Source organism: Leptinotarsa decemlineata, unplaced genomic scaffold, assembly GCF_025532065.1.
Source record: "Leptinotarsa decemlineata unplaced genomic scaffold, Ldec_3_MD MMD2_P_RNA_scaffold_2, whole genome shotgun sequence".
NCBI classification, from domain to species: Eukaryota; Metazoa; Arthropoda; class Insecta; order Coleoptera; family Chrysomelidae; genus Leptinotarsa; species Leptinotarsa decemlineata.
The window spans coordinates 23,332,384-23,360,143 of NW_027412529.1; the positions used below are offsets into that span (position 1 = coordinate 23,332,384).

At 34.4% G+C, this 27,760-nt stretch overlaps 2 protein-coding genes across 3 annotated transcripts; one reads left to right on the top strand and one right to left on the bottom strand.

Moving 5' to 3' along the window:
* The first annotated feature begins 605 nt into the window (after positions 1-605).
* LOC141484780 (uncharacterized) lies at positions 606-6,242 on the top strand. The gene has a single exon (XM_074180141.1). It carries the CDS (start codon positions 606-608, stop codon positions 6,240-6,242), a length of 5,637 nt encoding a protein of 1,878 aa, XP_074036242.1.
* Positions 6,243-9,298: 3,056 nt separating this feature from the next.
* Positions 9,299-27,563, bottom strand: Bet5 (Blocked early in transport 5). 2 transcript variants are annotated; one of them, XM_074185888.1, is made up of 3 exons: positions 27,240-27,563; positions 21,711-21,920; positions 9,299-9,691 (listed from the first exon to the last, which is right to left on the bottom strand). In XM_074185888.1, exons 1-3 carry the CDS (start codon positions 27,336-27,338, stop codon positions 9,563-9,565), a joined length of 438 nt encoding a protein of 145 aa, XP_074041989.1. In that variant the 5' UTR covers positions 27,339-27,563; the 3' UTR covers positions 9,299-9,562. The 2 variants fall into 2 exon arrangements, with proteins under 2 accessions (XP_074041989.1, XP_074041992.1); XM_074185891.1 differs by lacking the exon at positions 27,240-27,563 and adding an exon at positions 26,198-26,509.
* Positions 27,564-27,760: the final 197 nt, after the last annotated feature.

Consider the following 27,760-nt stretch of genomic DNA (forward strand, 5'->3'; position numbering starts at 1 on the left):
GGATATGGTGAAAGACCAAGGACCTTGGTCTAAAGTAGAATAATTCCCATTATTTTTATAATTATTAAAATTTATTTTTGTTTGTGCATACCCTAACGGGCATAAGCATTAACCCAATCTTTGGATAGCTAAATAAGAAAATTAATATGTTATAGTAGTAACTAATCCCTTGGCTTTCATTTTTTAGAAAGTTGGGAAATTTTGCTTTGGGGGGTTGGGAAAATTTGGATTTCCTCCTCCCCTGGTTTTTCTTTTCGCTACGGCCCTGCGTCTCATTATTAGTCCATTGTAAGCACAGGGGTTCTGTGAAACCCGTTAATCCAAGTTGTTTACCAATCTTTTCATCAAGTAAGATTGATTCCTCATCATATATGCCTGAATTGATCCTTTACCATGTTGTTATTTATTTTATTTGTATTTTTTATATCAGTTAATTGTTCATCACTATGTATAAGTTGTTTGATGAATATCATAGGTTGTTTTGAGAATTAGAAGAGAAAAAATAAGAACTGTCAAGAAAAGTCATTAAAGGCGAAATTGTTTGAATTCGTTTTTAATTTGATTAAGTATTTTACATTGGTCCTTCGAGTAATTATTGAACCGCTATGGAAAAATACAATGAAGTAGATGAATCATCACACGTCAAGAATGTCCGACGGAGTGAGAGGCCCAACAAAGGAGTTCCACCTTCGAGATTTATAGATATGTCAAATGTAGTATTTGATTCAAGTGTGGTTACGGGTAAAATTCAACCAGGTCCAAGTAGCCACACAAATTCTGCAAGAAAAGTCACATCTAGTAAAGATTCTCGCCAGGGGAAATTTCCTGCAAGTGAACTTCGCAAGAGCTCATTTTCTGCTCCGCCAGGGATAAACAGTGTTGGTTCTGTGAAAATTTTGAAAGAAAATTCCGTTCCTTCTCACAATTCAAGTATAAATCGACTACATATGGAAATGGAGCTGATAAGAAGAGAGAGGGAACTTACTGAAGAAGAATCTAAGGAAAAGCTAAAAGCCTTAGAGCTAGAACGTCAGTTTTTACGAAAAGAAGCTGAAATACGAAGAAAAATTGCCGATAAAAGTGAAACCAATAGTTCGGTGAACGAAAAAGAGGAATTTCCAACTTATTCCGAACATTTTTATGCAAATCCAAATATTATCGATAATTGGGTAACAGAGTCAAGACAGTGTATTCACAAGGATCACAATCAACCAGAATCGTTTAATATTTTATCTTCCCGTAATGTCAATGTTCCAAGTTTTGTTGGGGGTGGAGAGAATAACCAGGTGCTTTTAGATATTGTCAAACAATATGCACAAAATGCGAATGCCACGAATAAAGTTCTTTCACAACAAAAATTGAAGAATCTCACGGAATTTTCTGGCGATTTGTCTGATTGGCCTATTTTCATCAATGAGTTTAGAAGATCTACAGATCAGCTTGAGTTATCTGATGAAGACAATTTGATCCGTTTGAACCGGGCATTGAAGGGCAAAGCAAGAGAAACTGTCAAAGCTCTTCTCATTTCCCCGAGAAACGTCTCCAAAATTATCAAGATGCTAGAAATGAATTTTGGTAGACCGGAGTGGATAATTTTGTCGCTGATAGAAAAGGCGAAAAAAGCTGGTAACATTAAAGAAGACAAGTGGGAGTCATGGATTTATTTTTCTAATGTTGTAAATAACATGGTAACCACAATGAAAAACGTCAATTCTCATCTGTATCTCTACAATCCAGATCTGTTAACAAATTTGATAGAAAAGCTTCCTACTATGCAAAAGTTTTCATGGGGAAAATTCAAGCATCAACGTGATTTGAAAGGAATACAAACATCATTAGAAGATTTTTCTGAATGGTTTGAAGAAGAGCTCAACTCGATGGCCGCTTTTAGTAATCCTTTTCCAAGAAATAGTCTATCTAAAAATTCTATCAGAAGGGAAACTGTCATGATTTCAAAAAGAGATAGTTTTTCGAAGAATAAAACTAGTGAGTGCATTTTTTGTAAAAATCTTGACCACGTATTATCAAAATGTACGAAATTCTCTGAATTATCAGTGAATGAAAGGCGAAAGAATGTTCTCAACCTCAAATTATGTTTCCTCTGCCTCAAATTTGGGCATATGTCGACTAAGTGTTTTTCGAAATCGAGGTGTGGTAAGGATGGTTGTAGAGGTAGACATCATTCTCTACTTCATGTTCCACGCAATGAACAATCACAAAATGAACTACAAAGCCTAAATAATATTGTGAATAATCAACAACCACAAAATGAATCGCAAAGCCCAAACAATCTTGTGAGTCAAGCCAATTTATGTGCTAGTTTCCATAGTAAATCTTCAGGAAATGAAACAAAAACTGTACTACTACGAATCGCACCTGTGATTCTTAGAGGACCAGCTGGGGATATTCCGACTTACGCACTCTTTGATGAGGTATCAACCTGTACCATGATTGAGGAAGACTTAGCTCGCAGATTACGACTTCCAGGACCGGTTGTTCCACTCTGTTTCCAATGGACTAATGAAATAACTCACCACGAAGATCATTCACGAATGGTTTCTTTAGATATCGCTGCTTCTAGAAACCTACAAAAATTCTTCACGCTGAAACAAGTCAGAACTGTGCAGAATTTGCGACTTCCATCTCAAGAAATAGATGTTGATAACTTGAACGAAAAATATCCTCATTTAGACCGTGATCTATTGGCATCAATAAGAAATGCTAAACCGGAGCTGTTGATCGGTCAGGATAATTGTGGCCTCATAGTACCAAGAAATATCATCCAACCACAACTGCATCAGCCCATTATGTCTCAATGTAAATTAGGATGGACAGTGCATGGTCCTACCAGTGAAACTGAAACCTTTCTTTCCCATGTAACTCTTTGTTGCAGACATTTGAATGATGACAAACTGCATGAAATGGTGAAAGATACTTTTCGTCTTGAAGCTTTTGGTGTAAAAATACCAGACACTGTTATCAAATCAATCGAAGATAAAAGGGCTGTGGAGATCATGGAAAAGACTCTGAAGAAAGTCGGTAATCATTACGAAATAGGGCACCTATGGAAACGTGACAACCTTACTCTACCGCCCAGTAAAACTAATGCCCTGAATCGTCTGTATTGTATGGAACGAAAAATGGACAAGGATGCCAAATTTGCTGAAGAGTATACTGCAAAGATTACTGAGTATCTTCAAAAAGGATACGCCAGGAAGTTACATCCATCTGAAGTTCAGAATAATAAAAACAACTGGTATCTTCCACACTTTGGGGTTGCGAATATCAACAAACCTGGAAAGATTTGCCTGGTTTTTGACGCTGCGGCAAAATCTCAAGGTGTGAGTCTTAACGATTACCTTTGCCAAGGTCCTGACTATGTTCCATCTTTAATATCTGTCTTGTGGCGATTCAGACAAGGAAGAATTGCTTTTGGAGGTGATATCAGAGATATGTTTCATAGAGTTTCAATTATCGAGGAAGACAGATGTGCACAATTATTTTTATGGCGAGGTATGGAGAGAAACCAAAGTCCAGATGTTTACGAAATGAAGGCGATGATTTTTGGTGCAATATCGTCCCCGTCTGCAGCACAGTTTGTAAAAAACAAAAATGCAGCGTCGTTTGAAGATAAATTTCCAGGGATTGTCCGTGCAATGGAGAAACAACATTACGTCGACGATTACTTGGACTCTTGCCATACGATAGATGAAGCTATCGATAGAATTCGAAATGTTATTGTTGTTCATAAAGAGGCAAATTTTGATATGGTGAAGTGGATAAGTAATTCAAATGAAGTAATGCAGTCGATTCCAGAGAACTTCCGTGCTAATTCTCAAGTAGATGTGAAACTGGACTCAAAAATGTTAGAAAGAGTTCTGGGCATATCCTGGTCTCCTACGACTGACGATTTTGTATTTATATTGGACCTGAAAAAAATCCCTGATGAAATCTGCCATGGAGAGAAAGTACCAACAAAAAGGGAAGTACTGCGCACGGTTATGTCAGTATTTGACCCGCTTGGTTTTCTTGCTCCTCTCATGATAAATGCTAGAATTCTGATTCAGAATATATGGAGAAGTCATATTGATTGGGATCAAGCTATAACAGAAGAACTTTTCTACACCTGGCTGAAATGGTTGACTCAATTGAAACATTATACTCCTGTCACTATCAATAGATATTACTTTCCTAATTCTACGTTAATCAACAAAGTTGATTTGCATTTATTTTGCGATGCAAGTGATAAGGCATATGCAGCAGTCGCCTTTTTGAGGATGGTTGAAAATGACGAAGTCCACATTTCATTTCTAGCTGCAAAATTCAAAGTTGCTCCAATGAATCAACAAACCATCCCAAAATTGGAATTACAAGGAGCAGTGCTTGCATGTAGAATGGCAAAATCTATAAGGAAGGAACTGGAATATGAAATTGATAAAGTTCACTTCTGGACTGACTCAATGGTTGTTATTCATCAAATCAGGTCTGAATCAAGAAGATTCCCGATTTTCGTAGCTTGTCGACTTGGAGAAATTCACGAAGACTCTGATTTGTCGCAATGGCATTGGTTACCATCTGAATTAAATGTTGCAGATCGAGCGACAAAAGAAAGGAAAGATATCGATTTGTTGTCAGGAGGTGAGTGGTTTTCTGGACCACATTTTCTAAAATTGCCTGAAACTGATTGGCCGGAAGAACCACGTTGCTCCAATGAAGACAATCTGATACTACTCTTAGATGTTAATGATAGTCTAGTTCTTCCGATGGACTTCCCCAATATATGCAGATTCTCGAAATTTAATCGACTCATTCGATCAACTGCTTGGATTCTACATTTCAAAAAAGTGGTCAAGATTACAAAACTGTCTAGGCCGACCGACTTAATTTTGAGTGCAGATGAAATCGAAGATTCCATGAAGTTATGGATCAGAAAGTGTCAGGAAGAAACGTTTGGAGAAGAAATTTCCATTTTGAAAAGAAAGCTATTTCTACCAAAGTCTAGTCGCTTATATAAATTATCTGCCTTCTTGGACGAATATTTTATATTACGTCTGGGCGGTAGGATTCCAGATACGAAAGAGTTGGATATACCATTTGAATCGCGAAACCCTATTCTGTTAGATCCAAAGCACAAATTCACAGAGCTCCTCATAGATAAGTATCATCAAGAATCTAAACACATAGGTTTGGAGACAGTGGTCAACAATCTTCGTTCCAAATATTGGATTATAAATATACGAGTAGCTGTAAAGAAGAGCTTCAGAAATTGCCAAGAATGTAGAAATCGAAATTGTAAACCTCTTTTTCCAGAAATGGGTTTGTTGCCTCCCGAGCGGTTAGGAGCATTTTCTTTCCCGTTTTCATACGTTGGAATTGACTTTTTTGGTCCCATGACTGTTGCAATAGGAAGAAGAGTAGAAAAACGATACGGCGTACTCTTTACCTGTCTCACCCTCCGTGCAATCCATATTGAACTCGCGGCATCTTTGGACACAAGTTCTGCTATACTTGCTATCCGACGTTTTATGTGTAGAAGAGGTCAACCAAAGGAGATAATAACAGATAACGGGACCAATTTTGTCGGAGCAGAACGTGAACTTAAGAAATGGTTCCAAACCTTAGACCAGAAAAAGATTTCAGAAGAAGTCGCATCTAAAAATATAATTTGGAAATTTAACCCTCCCGGAGCTCCACACATGGGTGGAATCTGGGAAAGGATGATAAGATCTATTAAAACAGCTCTGAAGATCAGTTTGAAGTCCATCAATCCAAAAGAAGAGGTTTTGGTAACCTTGATGAGTGAAATTGAATATATTATTAATTCAAGGCCCTTGACACACATATCAGTCGATCCAAACGAGCCAGAAGCTATCACTCCGAACCATTTTCTGCTACTGCGACCAGGTGATGTCAGATCATTCGGCAATGTGGAGCTTTCTAGCAGAAAGCAATGGAGAATTGCACAAGCATTGGCAGATACGTACTGGAAACGATGGGTAATTGAATATAGACCAACACTTCTTCAGAGACGAAAATGGCATGACAAAACTAATCCTATTAGAATTGGCGACATAGTTTTGATTGTGGACGAGAAGGCACCTAGGAATCAGTGGATCATAGGAAAAATAGAAGAAACGTTTCCCGGTAAAGACGGAGTCATCAGAGTTGTTCGAATTAGGAATAAGCATGGAACATATGTGAGACCTGTCACCAAAGTGTGTATTCTTCCGGTCAAGAGTTGATATACTCACCTTGCAAAGTCTGCTTGGGGGTGGAGAATGTTATTTATTTTATTTGTATTTTTTATATCAGTTAATTGTTCATCACTATGTATAAGTTGTTTGATGAATATCATAGGTTGTTTTGAGAATTAGAAGAGAAAAAATAAGAACTGTCAAGAAAAGTCATTAAAGGCGAAATTGTTTGAATTCGTTTTTAATTTGATTAAGTATTTTACACATGTAACAACACTTCTTAAAAGGGGTATATTTTTAGGGGAGATTAATTTTTCATATACTATATTATATAGAAAATCTGTGAGCCAAAACGAATGTTACATACTAAATAGATGAAAGTGTTTTTTGTATAATTTGATGTTCATATAAAAGTTTTGAAAGTTTTTTTTTCGTGTAATTCAACTTTTATATGCGAGTAGTTGTTTCAAAAGCGTTTTTTCTGCAGTTTGTGTAAGAAAGTTACTCCTTTGTGCGATCTACACATCTTCATGTACAGTCAATTCTGAAATTGATTGCTTTCTTTGGAAGATTCCCATATTTTTTGTATAGAGATGGAGAAAAGAATCAAAATATATCAATTTATTTATTTTTTTGTAAGTTATCGAATAATTTGATTTCCCTTCAAAAATAACTGTACACCAAATGGAATGGTCTAAAACTTCCATTAGCTGCACTGATTTTCATATATGTCATCCATTTTGTTATGTCGCATTCAAGAGAAGTGTGGGGGTCGAATTTGAATTACCCTGTATACTAGTGTCTATCCACATTCTTTACAAAAAGTCTTCAGGCAACGACTCAAGGTCTGTGCTGAAGCAACATGGAAGTGGTAGTGGGTATCAAAACTTGTTCAGATTGAGGTGTGATAACTCCTGTTCTATCAATGTATTTCTATGATTGTTCATGCCAACATAAATTGGTGTTTTTAAAGAAATTGGATGTAAAAAAAATTACGGGAATTTTTCTGTATATCAGGTATTTTGATGACAACGGATAATCCTTAAATTTTTTATGTTTTGGATAGTAATTTTAGAAAATGACTGAATTCGATGAGAGAGAGAGAGAGAAATATACTTAATTGTCCAAGAAATCCAGTTCTTATTCACAAAGCATGTTAGAAAAAAATTTTTAGAGTGCTTTTTTAAATATACAAAATATTTACAAAAGTAGAAAACCCCCATACTAATCAGTTGAAAAATAAACATATGTCAAATATAGATAAAATGAGTAGGTATATAAAAAAATCACATAAAAATTAACTAAAAAAGCACTGTAAAATTCTTAGAGATTATAGAATGGTTTTTTGAGTAGAGCTTCTTTCATTATTTTTCTGAATTTGTAATAATTTTTCTCCTTTCTCATTTTCCGATATTGGCCTTGTAACATATTTCATTTGACTGCTTGGTTTTGGGGTATCATCATAAAATTGATGACACTGTTTCACCTGTAGTAAATCAGGTTTAAGAATCTGGGAGTTTTTATCGATGATGAACTCAAATTCAAAAAACATACTTCCAAGATTGATTCAAAGAGCATTTGGTAAAATGAACGTATCATACCCTCATAGACATGTCTTGAGCTTAAAAACCAAATTACTCATTTGTTATTCATTGATACTATCTAATTTCAACCATTGTGACGTAATGTATCATTATTCTCTGAGCAAAAATAAGCAACAACGAATCCGTAGAGTTCAAAACTCTTCTTTGAGATTTTCGTACGGTATCAAGAAAAGAGAACCGATTTCTCATACACTTAAAAAAGTCGGTGGTTTAAAATGTATGATAGGCGAATTCTTCATTCTTCGACAACATTTCACAAAGTTATTAATTATAAAACACTTCCCTATTCTGTAACAAAATAACTTATTGAACTGATGTTCATAATGTGAACATCAGTTTTAAAATGATCCACGTTGTTACTCCATTGGACTATTCAAAAGGTCATTTACATATACAATTGCTAAATTCTATAACAACCAAACACCTTCCTTTCAATCGAAATCTGTTTCAGGTACTGCATGAAAGAACATCCTCTGAACAAACAATAATTCCTGAATATCTCTTACGACACATTGGCTATTGTAGACGATAGCTAAAATATTTGTAGTATTCTTATGTTTATATCGATATCCTCATCATCTCCTCTCTTTTATTGAATGAAATGTACCTGCTATCACAATTACCATTTAAGCCCTTTGTTTTGTCATTTTTTTCATCTTTTTTTGTATGGTGCAAGAGGAAGCATGAACTATGTGCAATCTCGTATCCTATTGACAAATTTGTAATTTTTCATGTTATTTCTACTGTTAATAAATTCATAACACTTCCAAAATACAAATCATGAAATCATAAAACAACAAAAATTAATTGGCGCTCCAGGGCGACTTCATTGATTCCAGTGGCGCATTTACTTTTTCAGCTGCAGGAAAACCTCTGTTAATGAACTAACAAACAAGGGACACAACGGTTGAGATTTCCATAACGGTATAACAATTATTCCAGAAACTCTGTTCCTACAGACTGTTTGAAAGTTCTGCAATTATGGCAAAAAATGGTCATAAAACATTGTTTTGCCAGTTTAAAGTAAATCTTCAACTGCCATGAAATCGGAGTCCTTGCACCATGATGCATGATTAAAACAACAATTTATAACACATTTACAGAAGGCTTTCATTTTATGAAAGGCTCCCAGTATTTCTAAAGAGTGTATATGTATTATTACTCTTCAATCAGAACCCATGAAGCTCCCCATCCTGACAAAGATGCATCGGTATATATTTCCACTGTGAAAAGTTCATTGAAAATGTTCCTATTTTCGATTTTCAAATTCTCAACATATCATTGGAAGTCGTCTTTCAAACATATAGGAATTTTCATTATAACATTAAAATTTCTTTGAATATTGTAAACAAAAAGTTTTTATTATCTCAATGTTTATTATTTAAGATATGAGGTCTTCAAAAACAATGGTGAAACAGGTGAAATTTTTTAATATCTTAGCTAGATTTCTGGTATTTTCTGTAAAAAATCGACTTTTTCCTAAACTATTGAATAAATAAATGAAACCATTACTTTTTATATGTTTGTATATCTATAACATATGTAAAATATTGATTTGAGACATAGTCGAAAAAACTTTAATAACTAACATATGGTTGCATTGCAGCAAAATAGTCAAACATGTGGGAATTTTTTTATTATTGAATGTATTTGGGAAAAAAGTGATCTATAACTCCAAATGATTGAAGGAAATTATTCATAGTTGAAAACATTGAACATCACAAATTATAAGCTTTAGGTACCATCTTCGACATCTTTCACGAGTTAAATAGTTTTAGATGAAAAAATTGGTAGTTGCTTAACGTATGCATCCAGTTTGATTTTGAATAAATCTGATTGTATGGGATGCAGTAGACTGCAAAGAGGATTTTTGATGACATACTCCACATAGATCTGAAACAAGTAAATAATATTACTGTAGGTTACAAAAATTTTTAATGAATACGGTTTGAGTGAAATATCATAAAAATTATGATAAATCCAAATAACACCAATGCAGGTTCTATTATTCCAATAACGTTGAATTATTTTAGCTATTCATTCTAATATTATTTGTTCTTCCATAGACTTCGAATCATATTAGAATCATATCAGACAATAGAAGTCCGAACTAGTAAAATTCATCATGAAACATTGTCCACTTTCAAACAAAAATCCAAAATCGCCTTTCACATAAAGTCAATTACCAGCAATAATATTTAATGTAAAATCAAAAGTTCCAATTTAAAGAAAATGATCAATAACATTCACCTTTCCAACGCTACATCTCAAAATCGATAGAAAATTTAATTTCCCACAAAATACTTATTTTTTCTAAAAAAAATAGTTGGATACCGAAAAATCGAGTTGAAACCGAAAAAAAGTGTTCCTGTGTTATTCATATGGGAAATCGATTTATTTTTAATGAGCTGAGCCTCTAATAGGTAGAACCGCAAAAAATAAATCACCAATATATATAAATGAATAGATAAGTACTCTTTGATCATTCCCATATTGATTTCAATTTAAGAGCCACCGGTATACAGGTGGTTCCACTTATGTTTCGCTTGCGTTTACGCAGCTATTTTTATCAAGTGCTTTCTTGGTTTTTTCTCATTTTGTCTTCAATCGAGGACCGCCTGCTCGGTACTGACGATGCCCAATAAGCTGAAACAGCTGTATACCGGTGGCTCTTAAAATGAAATCAATGTGGGAATGATCAAAGAGTACTTATCTATTCATTTTTTGATTTTCATATATCTATATATATATATATATATATATATATATATATATATATATATATATATATATATATATATATATATATATATATATATATATATATATATATAAATATTGCCGTAAGTCACAAAAAGGATTAAAAGCTTTATAACTTCTATTTAATTATCCGCAAGCGCTTTCGACAGCTGGTCGTGCTATCATCATCACTCAAACTGTTTGAGTAGAGCCTAGATGATAGATAAATAGAATAAATGGAAAGAAGATAAATAGAAGTTATAAAGCTTCAAATCCTTTTTGTGACTTACATCAATATTAAAATACTGAAAATAAAGGAACTGCATCATTCAATAAATAAATAAATATATATATATATATATATATATATATATATATATATATATATATATATATATATCTAGGGATATTTTTATAACATACTAAATATCATAAAAATAAATGCATGAGGTCGTTTAATTTCGATTAAATTGGTACACTCGACCACCCTGTAGATTTCTATGGGTTGAACAAAGCCTGCAAAAACGGTAACTAATCTTTCATCAAGTTTTTTACAAACTGTAGGTTTTCGGCTAAAATGAATAATATGAAAGTGTCGAGTTTGTACATTCTATGCAGTTCTTGCTCAGCAATTAAACTGGAAATATTGTGCTTCAACATGGAACGCCATCACTTACCATTGGCTAAGATGAATAGAGCTGTAGGGCTTCTTCAAGGTGGCATGCGACAAAATGATATAGCTCTTCGTTTGGGGGTCTCCCAAAGTGTTATCAGTCGATTGTGGCGGCGTTTCCGTGAAACTGGCAGTCCAGCCGAACAACATCCAGGGCGAGGACGCGCTACAACTGCAGTTCAAGACCGATTTTTGGTCTTAACCGCAAGAAGACAACCGACAATCACAGCACCCGAGTTGGTTAACGTGTCGCAGCAGATGCACCAGGTAACCACTGGTCGTGATACTGTCAGAAATCGACTGCATGAAGCAGATCTCCACAACAGAAGGCCACTTAGATGTCCACCTTTGTCGAGAGGCAATCGCGGTAGAAGATTAGAGTGGTGTCAAAAACATCAAAACTGGGATGCAAATGATTGGGCCACAGTTTTGTTTACAGACGAATCCAGATTTGGATTTCATCCAGATTCTCGTCGAGTAAGACTGTGGAGACGACCTGGAAATAATGAACGTTTGAGACACGTCCAGGAAGTCCACACATACAGAGGTGGTACAGTAATGCTATGGGGCGGAATCATGATCGGCGGCAGAACCGATCTCGTTTTTCCAAATCGCTCCCTCACAGCTCGACAGTACCTCGACACCATTCTTCTACCTATCGTCCGTCCGTTTGCTGGTGCTATTGGTGGAAACTTCCACCTAATGCACGATAATGCTCGTCCACATGTCGCGCGTCTAGTGATTAACTGGCTCACCAACGAAGGAGTTGATGTATTGCCATGGCCAGCACAATCACCGGACCTGAATCCCATCGAGCATGTGTGGGACATGCTTCAACGAAGAATTACTCCGCATATGGGGAACATTCACACAACGTTTCAATTGAGAGAGCTTTTAATCGCTGAATGGGCAAATGTACCTCAACAAGACATTGACAATCTCATTTTGTCGATGCACGATAGATGTAGGGCCGTAATAAACCAGCGTGGAGGCCATACTTTGTACTGATTCCAATTTTTTTTGTATTATGATTTTTTTTCGGGGTGCCAAAGAAGAGCCATATTTTTTTTTAGTTTTGCTTATATGCGCATTCAGTATTTTTGACCATTTAACAAATTTTGTTGTAAGTTACATTCGTTTAATAATCACCCGTCAACTTTTTTTTCCCTAAAGCGATCTAAAAAAAAATATTGCCATTTTTAAAAATATCCCTAGACTTTTTCGATGTATACCGGGTGTCAACGAATCTATTAGACAAGTCATAATTTCTAGACTATTAGGAGAATTGAAATGAGATTTGGTATAGTTGAATGGTATGTGGAGAGGAATGTTTTCACATATTTTTCACTTTCCGGTCACTTCCGGTTTCAGCGGAAATGGCTCAGGTTCTGAATTTTTAAATGGAACACCCTGTATATTGTAACATTTTTGGATTTCTGAGACAATTCTGGATCAGAAACTGACATTTCCGGAAGTTTTTCAGCCTACTTGATTTTTTCAGAGTCACTTTTAAAATTGCATCTAGGTGGCCATGATCGGACGTAAACTAATCTATGGACCTCAGGTGATATCAGAAAATTGCAATAGCGGAGTTTTAGTGACTAGTGTGTTGAATATGACTGAGACAAGTTTACAAAATAACATTTTCGTGTCTAACTATTATTTTTCAAATGGCGACCATTTTTTGACAAGCAATTTCCGAAAAAAGGATTTTTTGACGAATCTAACGTTACTAATTTATTTGCGATTGGATCAACAAATTTAACTAATAATTTCAGCGATGCACTTAGATTTTTTGCAATATCCTAAGTTCTTGAAAATTCCACTATAGTAAATTTTCAAAGTGCATCCCTCCTTGTTCAAGACACATTTCAGCTCGTTCAATTGTTTCTCTCAACACGTTTTGTAACATTTGAGGCGATATACTTCTAAATGCCTGTTGAATCCTTTCTTCTAAGATTTCGAGAGTGGCTGGGGCTGTTGCATAGTAGACCCTTTCTTTTACATATCCCCAAATGAAAAAATCTAACACAGTCAGATCCGGTGAGCGGGCAGGCCACCGTACTGGACCGTTGGTTGCAATAACTCTATTATTAAAATGCTCTATTAAAAAATCAAGTACGTCTCTGCTATTATGGGGTGGTGCTCCATCTTGCTGGAAGTAAATTTGCCGTAAAACTTCTAAAGGCATATCATTAAGATGATCCTCGATTTCATTTTGAAGAAAACCCAAGTATCTAACCCCTGTTAACTGACCTTGAAACAATATTGGACCAACTATTCTGTTTCCAACGATACCAGCCCAGACATTGACGCCAAACCTTTCTTGAAAATTGCCCTCTCTCATTGCATGTTGATTTTGTTGGGCCCAGTACCGACAATTCTGCTTATTAAACATGCCATTATTTGTAAACCGTGATTCGTTGGAAAATAGAATGAAGTTGATAAAATTTGGGTTAACTCTATGGTTTTGAAGCAACCAATCACAAAATACTACTCTTCTATTGCCGTCGTCAGCATACAAATGTTGATGTAACTGATATTTAAATGCTCGATATCCGTGCTTTTTCATTATTTTTCTTGCTGATTCGTGACTTATCTGCATTTCTCTACTAATTTCTCTTAAAGAAACCGTTTTGTCAACTTCTACCATAGCAAGAACGTTAATCTCAGTCTCCTCATTTATGACAAACCTCTGTTCTGCGTCTCGATTTCCCTCTTGCCTAAAACGACTCTCAACATAGGGAAAATACTGATGAGATGGGTGTTGCCGATTGGGATATCTCTGAGCATACAACTCAGCAGCTTTCCTTGAATTTCTGTGGCATTCTCCAAACAATAACAACATACCCACTTTTTCACTTTGAGTATACATTATTTCGACGAAAAATTAAACTAAAATTAACGAAAATCAAGAGAAACTTCTACTTTCTGCTCATAAAGCTTATGTCACTGTCATAACCTAGGTGAGCGTTTTGTTCTCCAAAGTGGACTTGATGGAAATAACCGCAAAATATTATGCATCATTCCTATCCATGGCACCCTTGACAAAAGTAAATGAATTTGTATCGAGTATTTTCCTCAGTAATATTTAATTTATGTTCTTATTTGTAATCCAATCGCAAATAAATTAGTATCGTTAGATTTGTCAAAAAATCCTTTTTTCGGAAAGTGCTTGTCAAAAAATGGTCGCCATTTGAAAAATAATAGTTAGACACGAAAATGTTATTTTGTAAACTTGTCTCATTCATATTCAACACACTAGTCACTAAAACTCCGCTATTGCAATTTTCTGATATCACCTGAGGTCCATAGATTAGTTTACGTCCGATCATGGCCACCTAGATGCAATTTTAAAAGTGACTCTGAAAAAATCAAGTAGGCTGAAAAACTTCCGGAAATGTCAGTTTCTGATCCAGAATTGTCTCAGAAATCCAAAAATGTTACAATATACAGGGTGTTCCACCAGGTATATATATATATATATATATATATATATATATATATATATATATATATATATATATATATATATATATATATGGAGCTAAAAAAGTTTCACTTCAGTTGTGTGATCTAAAGCACACTCGCTTTTTATTTCAATGAGTGTGGGTGTGATTAGGTTTATTGCAACGATAACAAATAACTGGCTTTAAAAAAAACCCTTCTCATTTTTGTTAGCTTTTGGAACCCCGCGGATCTTTTATACTCGATTCATATCAGCCTAATTTTTCATTTCGCGCAACAAAACACATCTTCCTTAACTCACAACTACACCCAAAAACTCACCAAGAGTCTCTTCACACAAGCTATTCCGAATTCATACCCAACACAAATGTATCCTTTACTCTCTCTTCTAGCATGTTACCAACAAATAGAAATTTTGAAGCAGTGTCTCTCATGTTCACATACCAATGACTAATTGTCTGTGTTTTGTTACAGGGATTGAAAGTGTATTCTTTGTCTACAATATATGGATACACTTGATTCAAACCAAATAAGCATCCCCAAACATTTTCACCAACAGTTGTCAACAACATCAATGATACTCTGGCGATTTTCGTATATCATATTTGTTAGGAAGACCCTAGTAACACTTCCGTAAGAGTAGTATCTTCTCGATTTTCCTGATACATGGCGGCAAGTTTTATAATAATTTATGGCATTAGGTACATAGTGGGGAGCATCCAAAATGAGCCATTTTATGCAGGGGAATTCTGAATTCCCCTGGCGGGTATCTCTACCATGAATATCTGATTTTTTGACAAATATATTGATATTTTAATGGGCAAAAGTGACATTTCAGGATATTATAGAATGTGCAGTCAAGGGCTTCTTGACCTCCTATGAAAAGTAGTCTGCAATTATCTTGAAAACCTATAATAAATATTGACTCGATAACCTTTTCTGAGCAACAAAAACTCTTGCAAGTTCCTTGGCACATCCCCAAGACATAAAGGTAATGTGAGAATAAGCTATAGAAAAGTGAACATTCAACAATCCAAAATTATCTCAATTGTTTGATTGAATAATATGCAGAATTGAGTTTGTTGCAGACTTTTTGAATGTGACCGCTCCAGGTTATATTTTCGTCCCAAGACGATTATAAATTTGAAAATATAACTTCGCTGGATGATTAAATACCATTTATTGTGTAAGAATCACTGCTGAAATCGCTCCTGTGGGTTGGGCTACCTATCGGGCGCGTCTGTCTCCAGGTAGCGGCTAGGGTAACGGCCAGGGGACTGGAGGCCCTGTCCGGGAAGCCAATGTGGCCTTACGGACGTGGTTGCCGGACTCCTGGTCAGTGGCAGAAATAAGTAGGGTGAGGGGAACTAAAACCCCCCAAAAGCCTTTGAAAACATGCCACCGTGGACCAACTTACCCAAGCTAAGGTGTAAGGAATCGTGCCAACAGCTGAATGGCCGCAGGGTGATATGCGGTCACGAACTGGGCGAAGCCTCATTGTAATCAGCCTACCTCTGGTAATGCGGGGCTCTGCCAGAGGTGACCAACTCTTCCCTTGCTACTCGTGGGAACACACATGAATGAAACAACACAAAAACAGAGGCTGGACAGAAGTGCTAACCTCAATCTAAGGCGGTGGCTAGGGATGAACCGAAATGTCCACCCCAATCTATCACTTGGAATAAGGCTGGACATAGCAGATCACCTCCAACAGCAAGGGCACTTCCTGCTGCGGGCGCCAAGAGCTCCGCCTTGAATAAAGACAAGGAACCGGCTGCCCCTGCAGGAAAGCTTCCTCACTTGTTTACCTCCCCGGAGGGAACGCCAAGAAGGTTGAAGAAGCCGCACAACGACAGTAATATCGCTGCACCTTCCAAAACCTTCGCGGAGGCCACCGTGGGACACTTCAAGGTTGCCAAAGAGAGTGTGTGTTCGGCGAGTCTTGGCCTACACCTGCCAATGTAACGGAGATGTCTTCCAGTGACCTGTTCACCTTCCTGGAAAGGACAGGATGGACGATGACCTAGGAGGACAACTCCTCGGGGAATGTACAATTGGTTAGATGTGGCCTAAGTGCTGTGAGTCTACACTCACCCTCCCTTCTCTACAGATACCAGATACATGCTTCCATTGGAATAGATTTCGATTTATTCAGAATAAGTTTGTTGCTTTAATAACAAGCACTGAATTTCTCTACTATTGTATTATTTTTTCTGATAACTCTACTTCGTTTTTGCGGGCCATAACCAAAATTTTGCTAATCATATGAATACACGGACCAATTAATGGATTTCTTGCATTTGCAACAAAACTACAGAAAATCCTAATAAGCTGAATTCTGGTTAACCAAAACCTGAGCCAACCTAAAGTATTTATTAAAGAAAAAAGTCACCGTGTTCTTTAATACTTGCTTGTTTAAAACAAGCATTCTTTTAAATATGGGATGGATATAATTTTATCATCAAATAAAGTCTTACTGACGTTTTTAAATTCTATTTATTTGACAACTGTAATCAAAATCTTTTTACTAACAAACTTGATTCACCTAAAAATATTATCAGACATCACATAAACTAAATAGAAAATCTATATACAGAGGGAATGATGACAACATACATTCTAAATCTAACATTCTCGCCCATTTTGAAATTAAAATAAAAAACTGAAGAAAAATTTCAAAATAACATTATAAATTTCACTCGAAACCATAACGATGCGGAGCTCTGACTTATTGCCCACTTCTTGTGACTACCTCTTCAGTTTTCTCTTTGATGTCTTGCTTTTCTATTATGTAGTCCTCATCAGTTTTACCTTTCACTTCATTCATTTTCTTTTCAATTTGAAGAAAATTCTTACTGTCCTCTTCCGTCGTAACTTCTAAAGGATATAAACGCTGAAACGGTCGAATAAGTTCCCCACTGTTAGCTTTTATTTTCGCTACCCTGGGTACGTCATCTTTTCCAGGATAAATTTCTAATACTTTTCCCACAGGCCAGTTTATTCACTTTACATTGTCGCTGCTGACAAGAACAACATCTCCAATTTTTAAGCTACCTATTTTCCTTTGACCAGTATGTACGAGTTCCGCTAGATACTCCTTTCTGTATCTATGTCGTTTCACTAAATTATGTCTGTCTATGATATCGAAATCTGGAGTTTCACTGGTAGATATATCCGAAATAAACAAAGAAGGACTGAGAGGTTTTAAATTATCTTCCGAAATATAAGTTAAAAGCCTTGCATTAATTATGGCTTCACAATCGCATAAAGTCGTCATCAATTCTTCATATGTTAAAATTGCTTTCCCTAATTTCTTAATTATTCTGACCATGCGTTCCCACCAACCGCCCCACCAAGCGGCTGTTGGAGGATTTGGATGCCATTTGATTTTTCTACCTGTAGAGTAGCCCATAACTTCATTCCAGTCTTCAAAATTGTCCCTTTCATTGGGATTGACATCAATTTGCTATAATGCTTTTTCTATATCAGATGTTACTCCTATTAGTCCTATTCTGAATTTTATGAACATGAAGAAATCAATTCTATCAGATTGGGACCTTTTTCCAAACATGATTCAGTGAATTTCCGTTATTATCCTTTGTTGATGAGTTGATGCGCCTAATTTTAGAAGTTATACTATTTTCTTCAATAACGGCATGATGAGGTATATAGTGACTTGGCCTACCAATTGAATCTTCCCTAACTTCTTCTATAATACCTAATGATTTCCAATCTGCAAAACCTTTACTATAATCTTCAAATTTTCCTAAACTAATTAACTTTTTTGTTGAAGACAATAATCTTGCTTCAGCTATTTCTTTGTTGTTAGAAAGTTTCGGATGACCTTCTTTCCATGGAAGATTTACTTGATATCTACCATCATCTGTCTGCAAAACCGTTTCTTTAAAATACTTTTCCGTTTTAAAATCAATAATTTCTTTTGGTGTGGTATTTGTGGGCTCCTTTATACCCAAAACATCTAATTCCCACAAATCAGCAATAGAAAAATCAGTAAACCCGGAAAAAATACGATTGTTACTTATGTTATGAACTTGTTGTCCCATTATAGTCCATCCAAGATGCGTTTCTATGGCAACAAGTCTATTATTCAAAGTTTCAGTATGCCCTGTAATTAAATTTCCAAAAATATCTGCCCCTAGCAACAATTCAATTTCTTGTGGATTATTTATACCAATATCACTTAAAATTATGTTTTTATTCTTCAAATAGTCTATAACAGCTAAATCTCGCAATCTAGGTAAGTAATTACATATCTTTTTCTGTTCCAATACTGATAATTTGCAAGAGAAGTAATTTTTAATGTCACTTATTGCGATATCGTATATGTTATGGAGATTAGGAGATGATTGAACATCACCAAAAACACCTTGTATTATATTTTCCTCTCCTGATGGCTTAAAATTCAAATCTTTTGCACATTTCGATGAAATATATGATCTTTGAGAACCGGAATCCAGCAAAGCCCTGACAAGTTTCTGTTTATAATTATTTGTCACTTTGACAATGACAGTTCGTAAGAGTGTGTCAGTTGAAAAATTACTTGTCAAAACATTTTCCAATTTTTGTTTGGAATTTTCACCTGGTTGAACCTTTTTCGAATCTAAATCACAGCACATTATTGGAAAATGTTTCCGTGCGCAAATTAAACATCTTACAAAAGCTTTGCAATTTTTGCTGATATGATCGGTTCTCAAACAAGAAAAACAACCTTTCTTTTCCACAACTTTTGCTTTTCTCTCTTCCAAAGAAAGTTTTTGTGCAGCAAAACAATCTTGACTTGCATGGGTACTATTATTACAAAATATACAGTTTGGTTTCTTACCTTTCGAAGAATCTTTTGTATTAACTGTATACACTGCTGCAGCAGAATAGAGTTCTGGCTCACCTTGCAGTAAACGTTTTCTCTTACTATTATGTTTCGGCTGCTCCTTTTCAATTCCAAAACTTGTTTTTGCCAAATTTATTCTTTCTTCTGATTCCACTTCAGTTCTCAAGAAATCTAACAACATTGTAAGATAGTTATCAGAAGCAAAAGTATCTTTTTCATTTTTACTATGTATTTTCACCTTCGAACTTCGATGTCTTTCCGAAATCTTGAGTAACTCACTCGGAAGTGCGGATTCAACCACTGGGAAAAGCATTGCAGCATACTTTTCAGTTGTCACACCTAATGACTCTAACGCTCGTAATTGAGTCTCCAATTTATCGTATAAAGATGATAATGGCATACCTGACTTATTTTTGTTTACCTGTTGAAGAAATAGGTTCAGCAACTCTCTCACATAAACCTCAATCAGAAATTCGTCTCTAGCGAACCGTACTTTCAACTGGTCAAGTGCTTTTTTGTAGTTTGCGCCGGATGGAGGAAAACTTTCCACAAGTTCCCGTGCTGGTGATTCTTGTTCCGTTGCCTGCACCAAATACTGAAACTTGTCTTCTAAATCGATGTCTTCATCCTGGTTTATCTTTTTAAACTGTCCCCAGAACCTGATCCAGCTTTTCACATTTCCGTCGAATTTGGTCAGCTCTAACTTTGGCAATCGGAATTTTCTATTGATTTTTTTACCATAAGAAATCTGTGAACTGGTTCCACAATCTGCTCGCATTTGGTTATCTGCCAATCGGAGTTCGCATTCAGATTTATATTTGATTACTTCAGCTCTATATAACTCCATATCGTCGAACTCTTGTTGAACTTCGGCATCGTTGAACTTTCCGGAAAATAACTGCTTCTTGAAGTTCTCATCAATAGTGAATATTCAATTAATCTTGTCTTCCAATTGTCTCAAGAGTGATAGTATTTGTGCCTTACTCGTTTGCTTCGTACTCAAGTCTACATCTAGATCGCTGCTAGTATTGCGAAAATGTCTTCGCAGCTGTCACGGTCGCCACTATTTTATATATGGGACGGATATAATTTTATCATCAAATAAAGTCTTACTGACGTTTTTAAATTCAATTTATTTGACAACTGTAATTAAAATCTTTTTACTAACAAATTTGACTCACCTAAAAATATTATCAGACCTGTAGAACTCGTTTATAATTCATATCATTTACACACATATTTGAGTAGTGAGAAAATAAATATTTCGTAATGAAATTCACCTCGCCCAACTTCCTATTCTATTCTACACAGTATGATCTGGAGCTCCCCTAACTACTTTCGAATTTTATCTTGAGATATTAATTTTTACAATATATGTATCTCTACTTGACACATCATCAGGCTGATTTTGATTTTATTTTAGTAGGCTATTTTTAGTATATTAATGGGTTTACCAAAAAATGTGTTATCTGAAACAAATATCCTTCCTTTATTTCGGTTGACTGGGGTTTTACTATACCAAAATAAACGTAACTGTATAAAAAGTCTCATTATAATGTCATCACATTTTATGATAAACTTCCTAATGTGATGAATCTAACAGGACACTATGAAATCTTTCAAAACGAAGTAAAAATCTTGCTATAAGAGATATAATACTACAATTACAATATTTTTTTAAATGTTTTATATATTTGAACTTGTAATACTGTGACTGTGTCACAAATACTTCATTTCATTTATTATTATTTTTTTATACATAAGTACGACTTGATATATTTTGAAAACTTGAAGTTTCCATAATGGTGAGTAAACATAATTTTTTTATGTCAACAGCATCAACTGTTATGGTCATTGCTCTCATGTTCTGGGTAAGTAATGTTGATAACGCCTGAGCCAGTTAGAAAGCATCATGCCAAAAGGCGTGAAACGTAGAAAAATCAAATTAACTTCGATAAAAAAAAACTCAATAAAATTATGTGGTTCGATCCTACGACGTTTCTATTGTGAGTCGGGTGCACTAACATTCAGATTTAAAAGGTCGAATAAATATAAAATTTATATATGACTTTTATCATTACTTTTGAAATACTTCCTTAATTTTTTTGTTAGAAAAAATAACCAATACATATACAAGTATACTGACACGATCAAAAATTACATGAGTATATTCTCTCACTTACTTGACTATACAACTGATGAAGTATTTCTCGAACTCCTTGGGAATGGATGTCCGTGTTCATAACAAATTTGAGACCAGAAGGCGTTTCAAAAAAGTGCAATGTGTACTTCGAAGTTTTATAAGAAAGAAAACCTTCTTTGATATCTGTGGGTGATATCTTGCTGACAAAAGATTTAATGGAGAAAAGCATGCCATACATGAGTTTTCCCTCCTGAAAAAAAAATACCAGCAGTGAAACAGTCCTAAGTTTTATAAAGGAAAATTGAGATAATTAAAAATTTCGTTTTAATTGAATGTATGATTCAATTCTTTCCGTAACATTAGGGCAAAAATTTATCGGTTCAGTCTGTTAACTACGTTAAAAAAAATAGTATACTAGTTTTGTTGATGCGTATTGGCATGATCCATTTCTTGGTCTTCAACCCTTTTCCAAAAATAGCAAATAAGCAGAATATAGTTATTTTAAATTGAATCCAAATAATAATGTCAGAAGATTGGCATTAATTTATATGTTTTGCATGTTTTGAAATATAAAATGGATACAATTTTCAAAGCATATATCAGACGAAGCCAAGAGAAACAAATAATTCGGATAATTTCCGGGTAACCGAAGTGACTACTACTCAGTGACAATCAAGGCCCAACGAGCAGGGGTCTTTTTTGCGTACCTTGGTAAAACTTGCCGAAATGATCTTCTAATATCTTGTTAGAATATAATTGATAGAAAATAAGAAGATTAAAAGGTCCTTCTCTGTAAATTAGAATATTTTTGTTGCCTTATATTTTATATTTCAGTATTCTCGCAGTTTGATAAAATAAAAAAACACTCTTGAGCACTAAGTGTGTTTGAAAGAAAACATTGAATAAGTGAAATATTTTGTGATATAAATATTTTGTGGCGTGAATGGAAAATGTTATTAATTATAACATTTACATAATAAAAAAGGAAACAAGCACTACAGATAAACAGGTCTGTGCAAAAGGAGCGGGACAATTTTTTATTCATATGTTAGGAACATTCTCACGAATATATATTACAAGTGATTGAAAAAAAATCAGCAACGTGACTTACAAATTTATGATTTTTTCAAGTTCACGTATCTGCCTTCCACTAGTAACCCTAGGATCCAACATTTCTGGGAGAATACTTTCTATGTTGAAAAATATAAGTTTCGGTAAAATTGTATTCTACCAGAAATGTTTGTCCCTATACATCCTTTTTACATTAAAATCTACAAGGCTATATAAAATAAAATCAAAATATTCTCTCTCCGTTATATTCAGTTGCTCTAGGATTTGGTAGAAGTAATTGTGATTTCTCTGCAAACTGAAAATGAAAGAAGTTAATATACATATATGCTGCAGTGTACAATGATTTATATTACCTTATTTCTCCATTCTTCACACAATAAATAACACATCTTCATTTGGTCCCGGAATTTTCCTGGCACAGGTGAAAAGCATTTGTTTTCTATGAGCCTGTCATTTTTGACTTATCCAAGAAAAAATAGTGTTTATCAATAAACAACGGCAAACCTAGGTTCAACAAAAATTGCAAGCAGTGGCGCAAAAATTCCAGTGCCGAAAACCGAACTAGGTTTGTTAATGCTCAATCAATAATGAAAATAATTTCCAAACACATAATTGGTGACAGTAATCAATTCATCCCATAAGGATCTGGGACCATCCAATATATATATGACATGAAATGTTCAAATACCTTGAAAAAGACATTCTACATTTTGTGGTACCGCCTATGAATGATTATTAAAAAAAGTTTTTTGACAATAATTTTGTGAGTCATCGTAAAACACATTCTGTTGATATTGAAAACTTGAAAATATTCGAGTGGCAAAAACAGTTGTTGAAAATGAGAAATTTAAATTAGATTTGCTGAAATTATTATTTCAACAAATACATACATAATAATGATAGTGCTTAAAACACACTATATAAAATCATAGATAAAGCCCCAATACTACTAAAGTAATCATAAACAATAAATGAATACAAAGGTTATCTACATACCTTGCTTCATTAAATTTCTTTATCAGAATACTACTTCCTTTGGTCTTCTTATGAATCTTGAATTGAAACTTTGTAGTAATTCACCACTTCTCAGTAATAAGGTCTATTAGAGATTAGTAATTTTCTGAGAATCGCACCTAACCCTAATATAATTCAATCTCATTAATTTTTTTCATGGATTTAATATCATAATGGAATTATAATAATAATAATATAATGTATTCATCAATCAAAGATTATACAAGGCATCATACATAGACACCTGTATAAAACTAGTCTATTGAAGGATATAAAAACACTAACATAGTGTAAAATTTAGTCATAATGATCTGCTGAGGATGCTAACTGGGTTAGCGAAGTCTTTCTTTATTCCTAGTATTACATATGAGTGTCCTCATTCCTGATTAGTTCATTTTCGGTTAGTATTTAGAGATTCTTGAATGAAGGTTTACATATTGTAGTTCGATGAGCATAACACATTGTTCTTTTTTGAGATACAATTGCTCTTTCAAAGTGACAAGAGAACCCCCAAAAGATCATACCATATTGCATAGTAGACTGAACCATCCCAAAATATATTAGTTTAATGATGTTTACTGCTTGCAGATTTTTTATTATATAGCAGTGCTTAGTTTTGAACGTACAGTGTTTTTGTATGCTTTCCATATTAGCTTACTATCCAAAGAACTAAGAACTTGATGGTTTCAATAGATTATATAGAATTCTATTAATTGGTCAATGTTATTGTGTGAATATTGAATATTGAATATTAGTGTCATCAGCATATATTATCTTCATATGAACATATATTATCTATCTATAAACAATAGTGATCCAAAGATAGAACCCTGAGGAACCTCTGTATTTATTATTCTTGAATCTGATTTCAAATTATTCACTACTGTCGTCTGTGTTCTATTTGTTAAATATGATGTTACCCATTGAAGCGGAACACCTCTAACTCCCGACCATTCCATTTCAATGGTTAACAAATTATTATTAATAGTATCAAAAGCAGAACTGAAGTCAAAGAACAGTCCTAAAACATTATTTTAATCATTCAGTGCAGTGTAGATAAACTCTAGACAATCATAAATTGCTGAACTGGGTGATTTGTGCTTACAGAAATCATTCTGATTTGCTGGAATGAGCTCAGTGTTCCAAGTACTTGGTCAATCTATCACAATAAGATGCATCGAATAGTTTAACGATTTGACTGGGTATCAATATAGCCATATGAAAAAGTCATTGATAAAGTTACTTTTTATGATTGGATCAGTAATTGTCTGTTCTTGATTATTAACAATATGGACCTTATTTATCTATCTAGTACAATTTTCCTCTTTAATAATTTTCCAGCTCTCTCATGATATTAGGTAAATTAATAGGTCTGTCAACATTTTTATTTTTAAAAAACTTTTACTCAACATTTACACGCTTCCATTTCAAAGTTCGACATGCATTTCCTTGATTTCAGGAGAATACTATTTTTTGTGTAATTTTTTAATTTAGTTCAAATGACAGGAAATGAAATGTCATAGTAATAAATGAATGTTTTATATAACATGGAAAACTTATCTTGAAAAATGTTAGCTGAGTATATTTCACTCCAGTCTACACTGGATATATGTTGTTGAAATATGCTAATATTAGACTCATTGAATATTCTTTGGTAGGTATACTCGGTTTTGATTCCCTCATTCACAGCAATATTAAGAGTACAGAACTGATATGTATGATGAGATTATGATTCCACGTAAATCCTGAGGAGATTAAGTAATGTTGGACACCCTTAAGGTATTACCGAAAAAATATGCAAGTTCATGGATCAGTTTTCCTGCTGGAATGGCACCAATATCACATTGTGTAACATAGGAAAATAAAATGGTCGAAACACCCTTAAGGAATCGTATTTATAGTTTAAACATGAGAGCGTTAGGGCGACTAAATGAGCAAAGGTCATTAATATAAACAACAAAGAGGAGTGGGCTCAATATGGAATCCTGGGGGTCCCCATACTTTATATATAGGAAGTCTGGAATCTGTTATCTAAATATGACCTGAATTGTGAGAGTGCCTCTTATTCCATAATTTGGAATTATGCCTATTATTCCATAATACTCTAATTTTTATGAGAATATTGTGAGAGGCTCAATACACTTTATAATGCCATCCACAGTATCACAAAGTATTTGCTTGGACAGTCTTCAAAAAAATATTCCAAGACAAAATTGAGAAAAATATTGTATACAATCGAGCTAAAATTTATGCAAGGTAGGTAAATCATAAATTATGCACGTCTTCAAAAATTCGTCTATGGTGTAGAATACCTTGGATATCAGAAACTTCTACTACTTGCTCATTTATTTTATTAAGTACTAGTACTTGTCAAGTGACATGTAATAAGTACAGTCTATATGAAGTCAATTCGAACGCCATAAAAACTAAATAGTTACTTACCAAACGTCGGCAGTTTCTTTGTATGCCACGGGCGGCGTGGTATAATTTACGAGATCCAATCATTATTTTCATGTGGGAGGTTTTATATGGTATTAACTAGTAAATTTATCAGACCTGGTACATTAGTTTTTTATTTAGCTGTTCCGATTGACTTCCTATACACTGTAACCATCTCTATATATAATGTGCTCATGAAAACAAGTGCTAGCATGGGTAAATCGTAAACCGTACGAGATAAAAAATCGGCTAAATTTAGATAAAGTTATCTATTTCAGTAGATTTTTTTAGGAAATTCCCCTTAGATGTGATACACATTCATGAAGTTGGCGCAAAAAAGTCTAACTTTAGGACTGGAATTGCTAATGTAGCCAAAAATGAATATTTTCAGGAAGTGAAAAAACAGGGCATTGGCAAGAAGAGTTAAATTGGTTAGCATGAAAAAAACCAAGAGGAAAAACATGGCAACTCTATTATGTTTGGTGATTCTTTTTTCCAGTCCAAAAAAAAAATTGGTGATGTTTTCTCAGAAATGAAACGTCAGATTAAAATCTGTAAAGGCCATCTTTTACAATGAGAAAGTGTTGTCGTTTTTGATAACCTCTTGAATAACACCATAATAAAATTAAAAAGAAATTTTCAAATTGGGTTCTTTTAGAATATCTCCAGAACTAATTCAAATTTCCTACATTTTGAAGTGTAATTTGTAATTTTATAAAATGAAATGTGCAACTTTTCCCTAATTTAACCGACTTTGGTTTCATATTTTTCAATGCTGGCCCTCCTCATCTTACACACAACTTAATTTCAATGTGTAAGAGTCATAAGTTTTTAGTAGTAACAAATGGAAAACATGAATTCCTACGACTTTGAACTGGCCATCATAAATTATGCAGTAGGTATGAAAAAATATCTGTAAATTATAGTCTTTTTGTTCATTACTGAATTTCAGAATATTATTACCTGCTAATGATCTCAAGAGGTTTCCTCTTTCATGACAACTTAACAAAAATTCCATTATACAAAGTGTTTAGTACATACTTACCTCTTCTATTGTCATTCCTGATTGTTTCAATCGGTTCCATTCTTGATAATACAACAAAATTCCAGTTTTATCAAATATATAAATGTTATACACCGTCATATGACAATTAATTGAGAATATTGTGTTCAATATTCTAACTCTAACCACAACTAACCAAAAACACCCCACTAAAAATCAACACTCTGTAGAGCGACTAATGCCAAAAAACATTATCCGAGAAGGTATTCTCGGACCATTATAATATACACAAAAAGCACAGAATAGTAAGCAATGTATTTGATGTTTTTGTCACAGTAAAAGCTTTCTGTCACACAGTTTCGTTTTTTAGGACTACTGCGCATTCAATAATTACCTGCCACTAGTGAATTTGTCAGCATTTGACATTTCATACACTGCTCAACAAGTGAACAATAAATATAAACTGCTCGACTGAAAATTAAATGGGTGTGATATCGATGAGCTAAAGGGACTTGCAACTTCAAACATAGCTCAGAACTGGATACAAATGCAATATTTTTGCA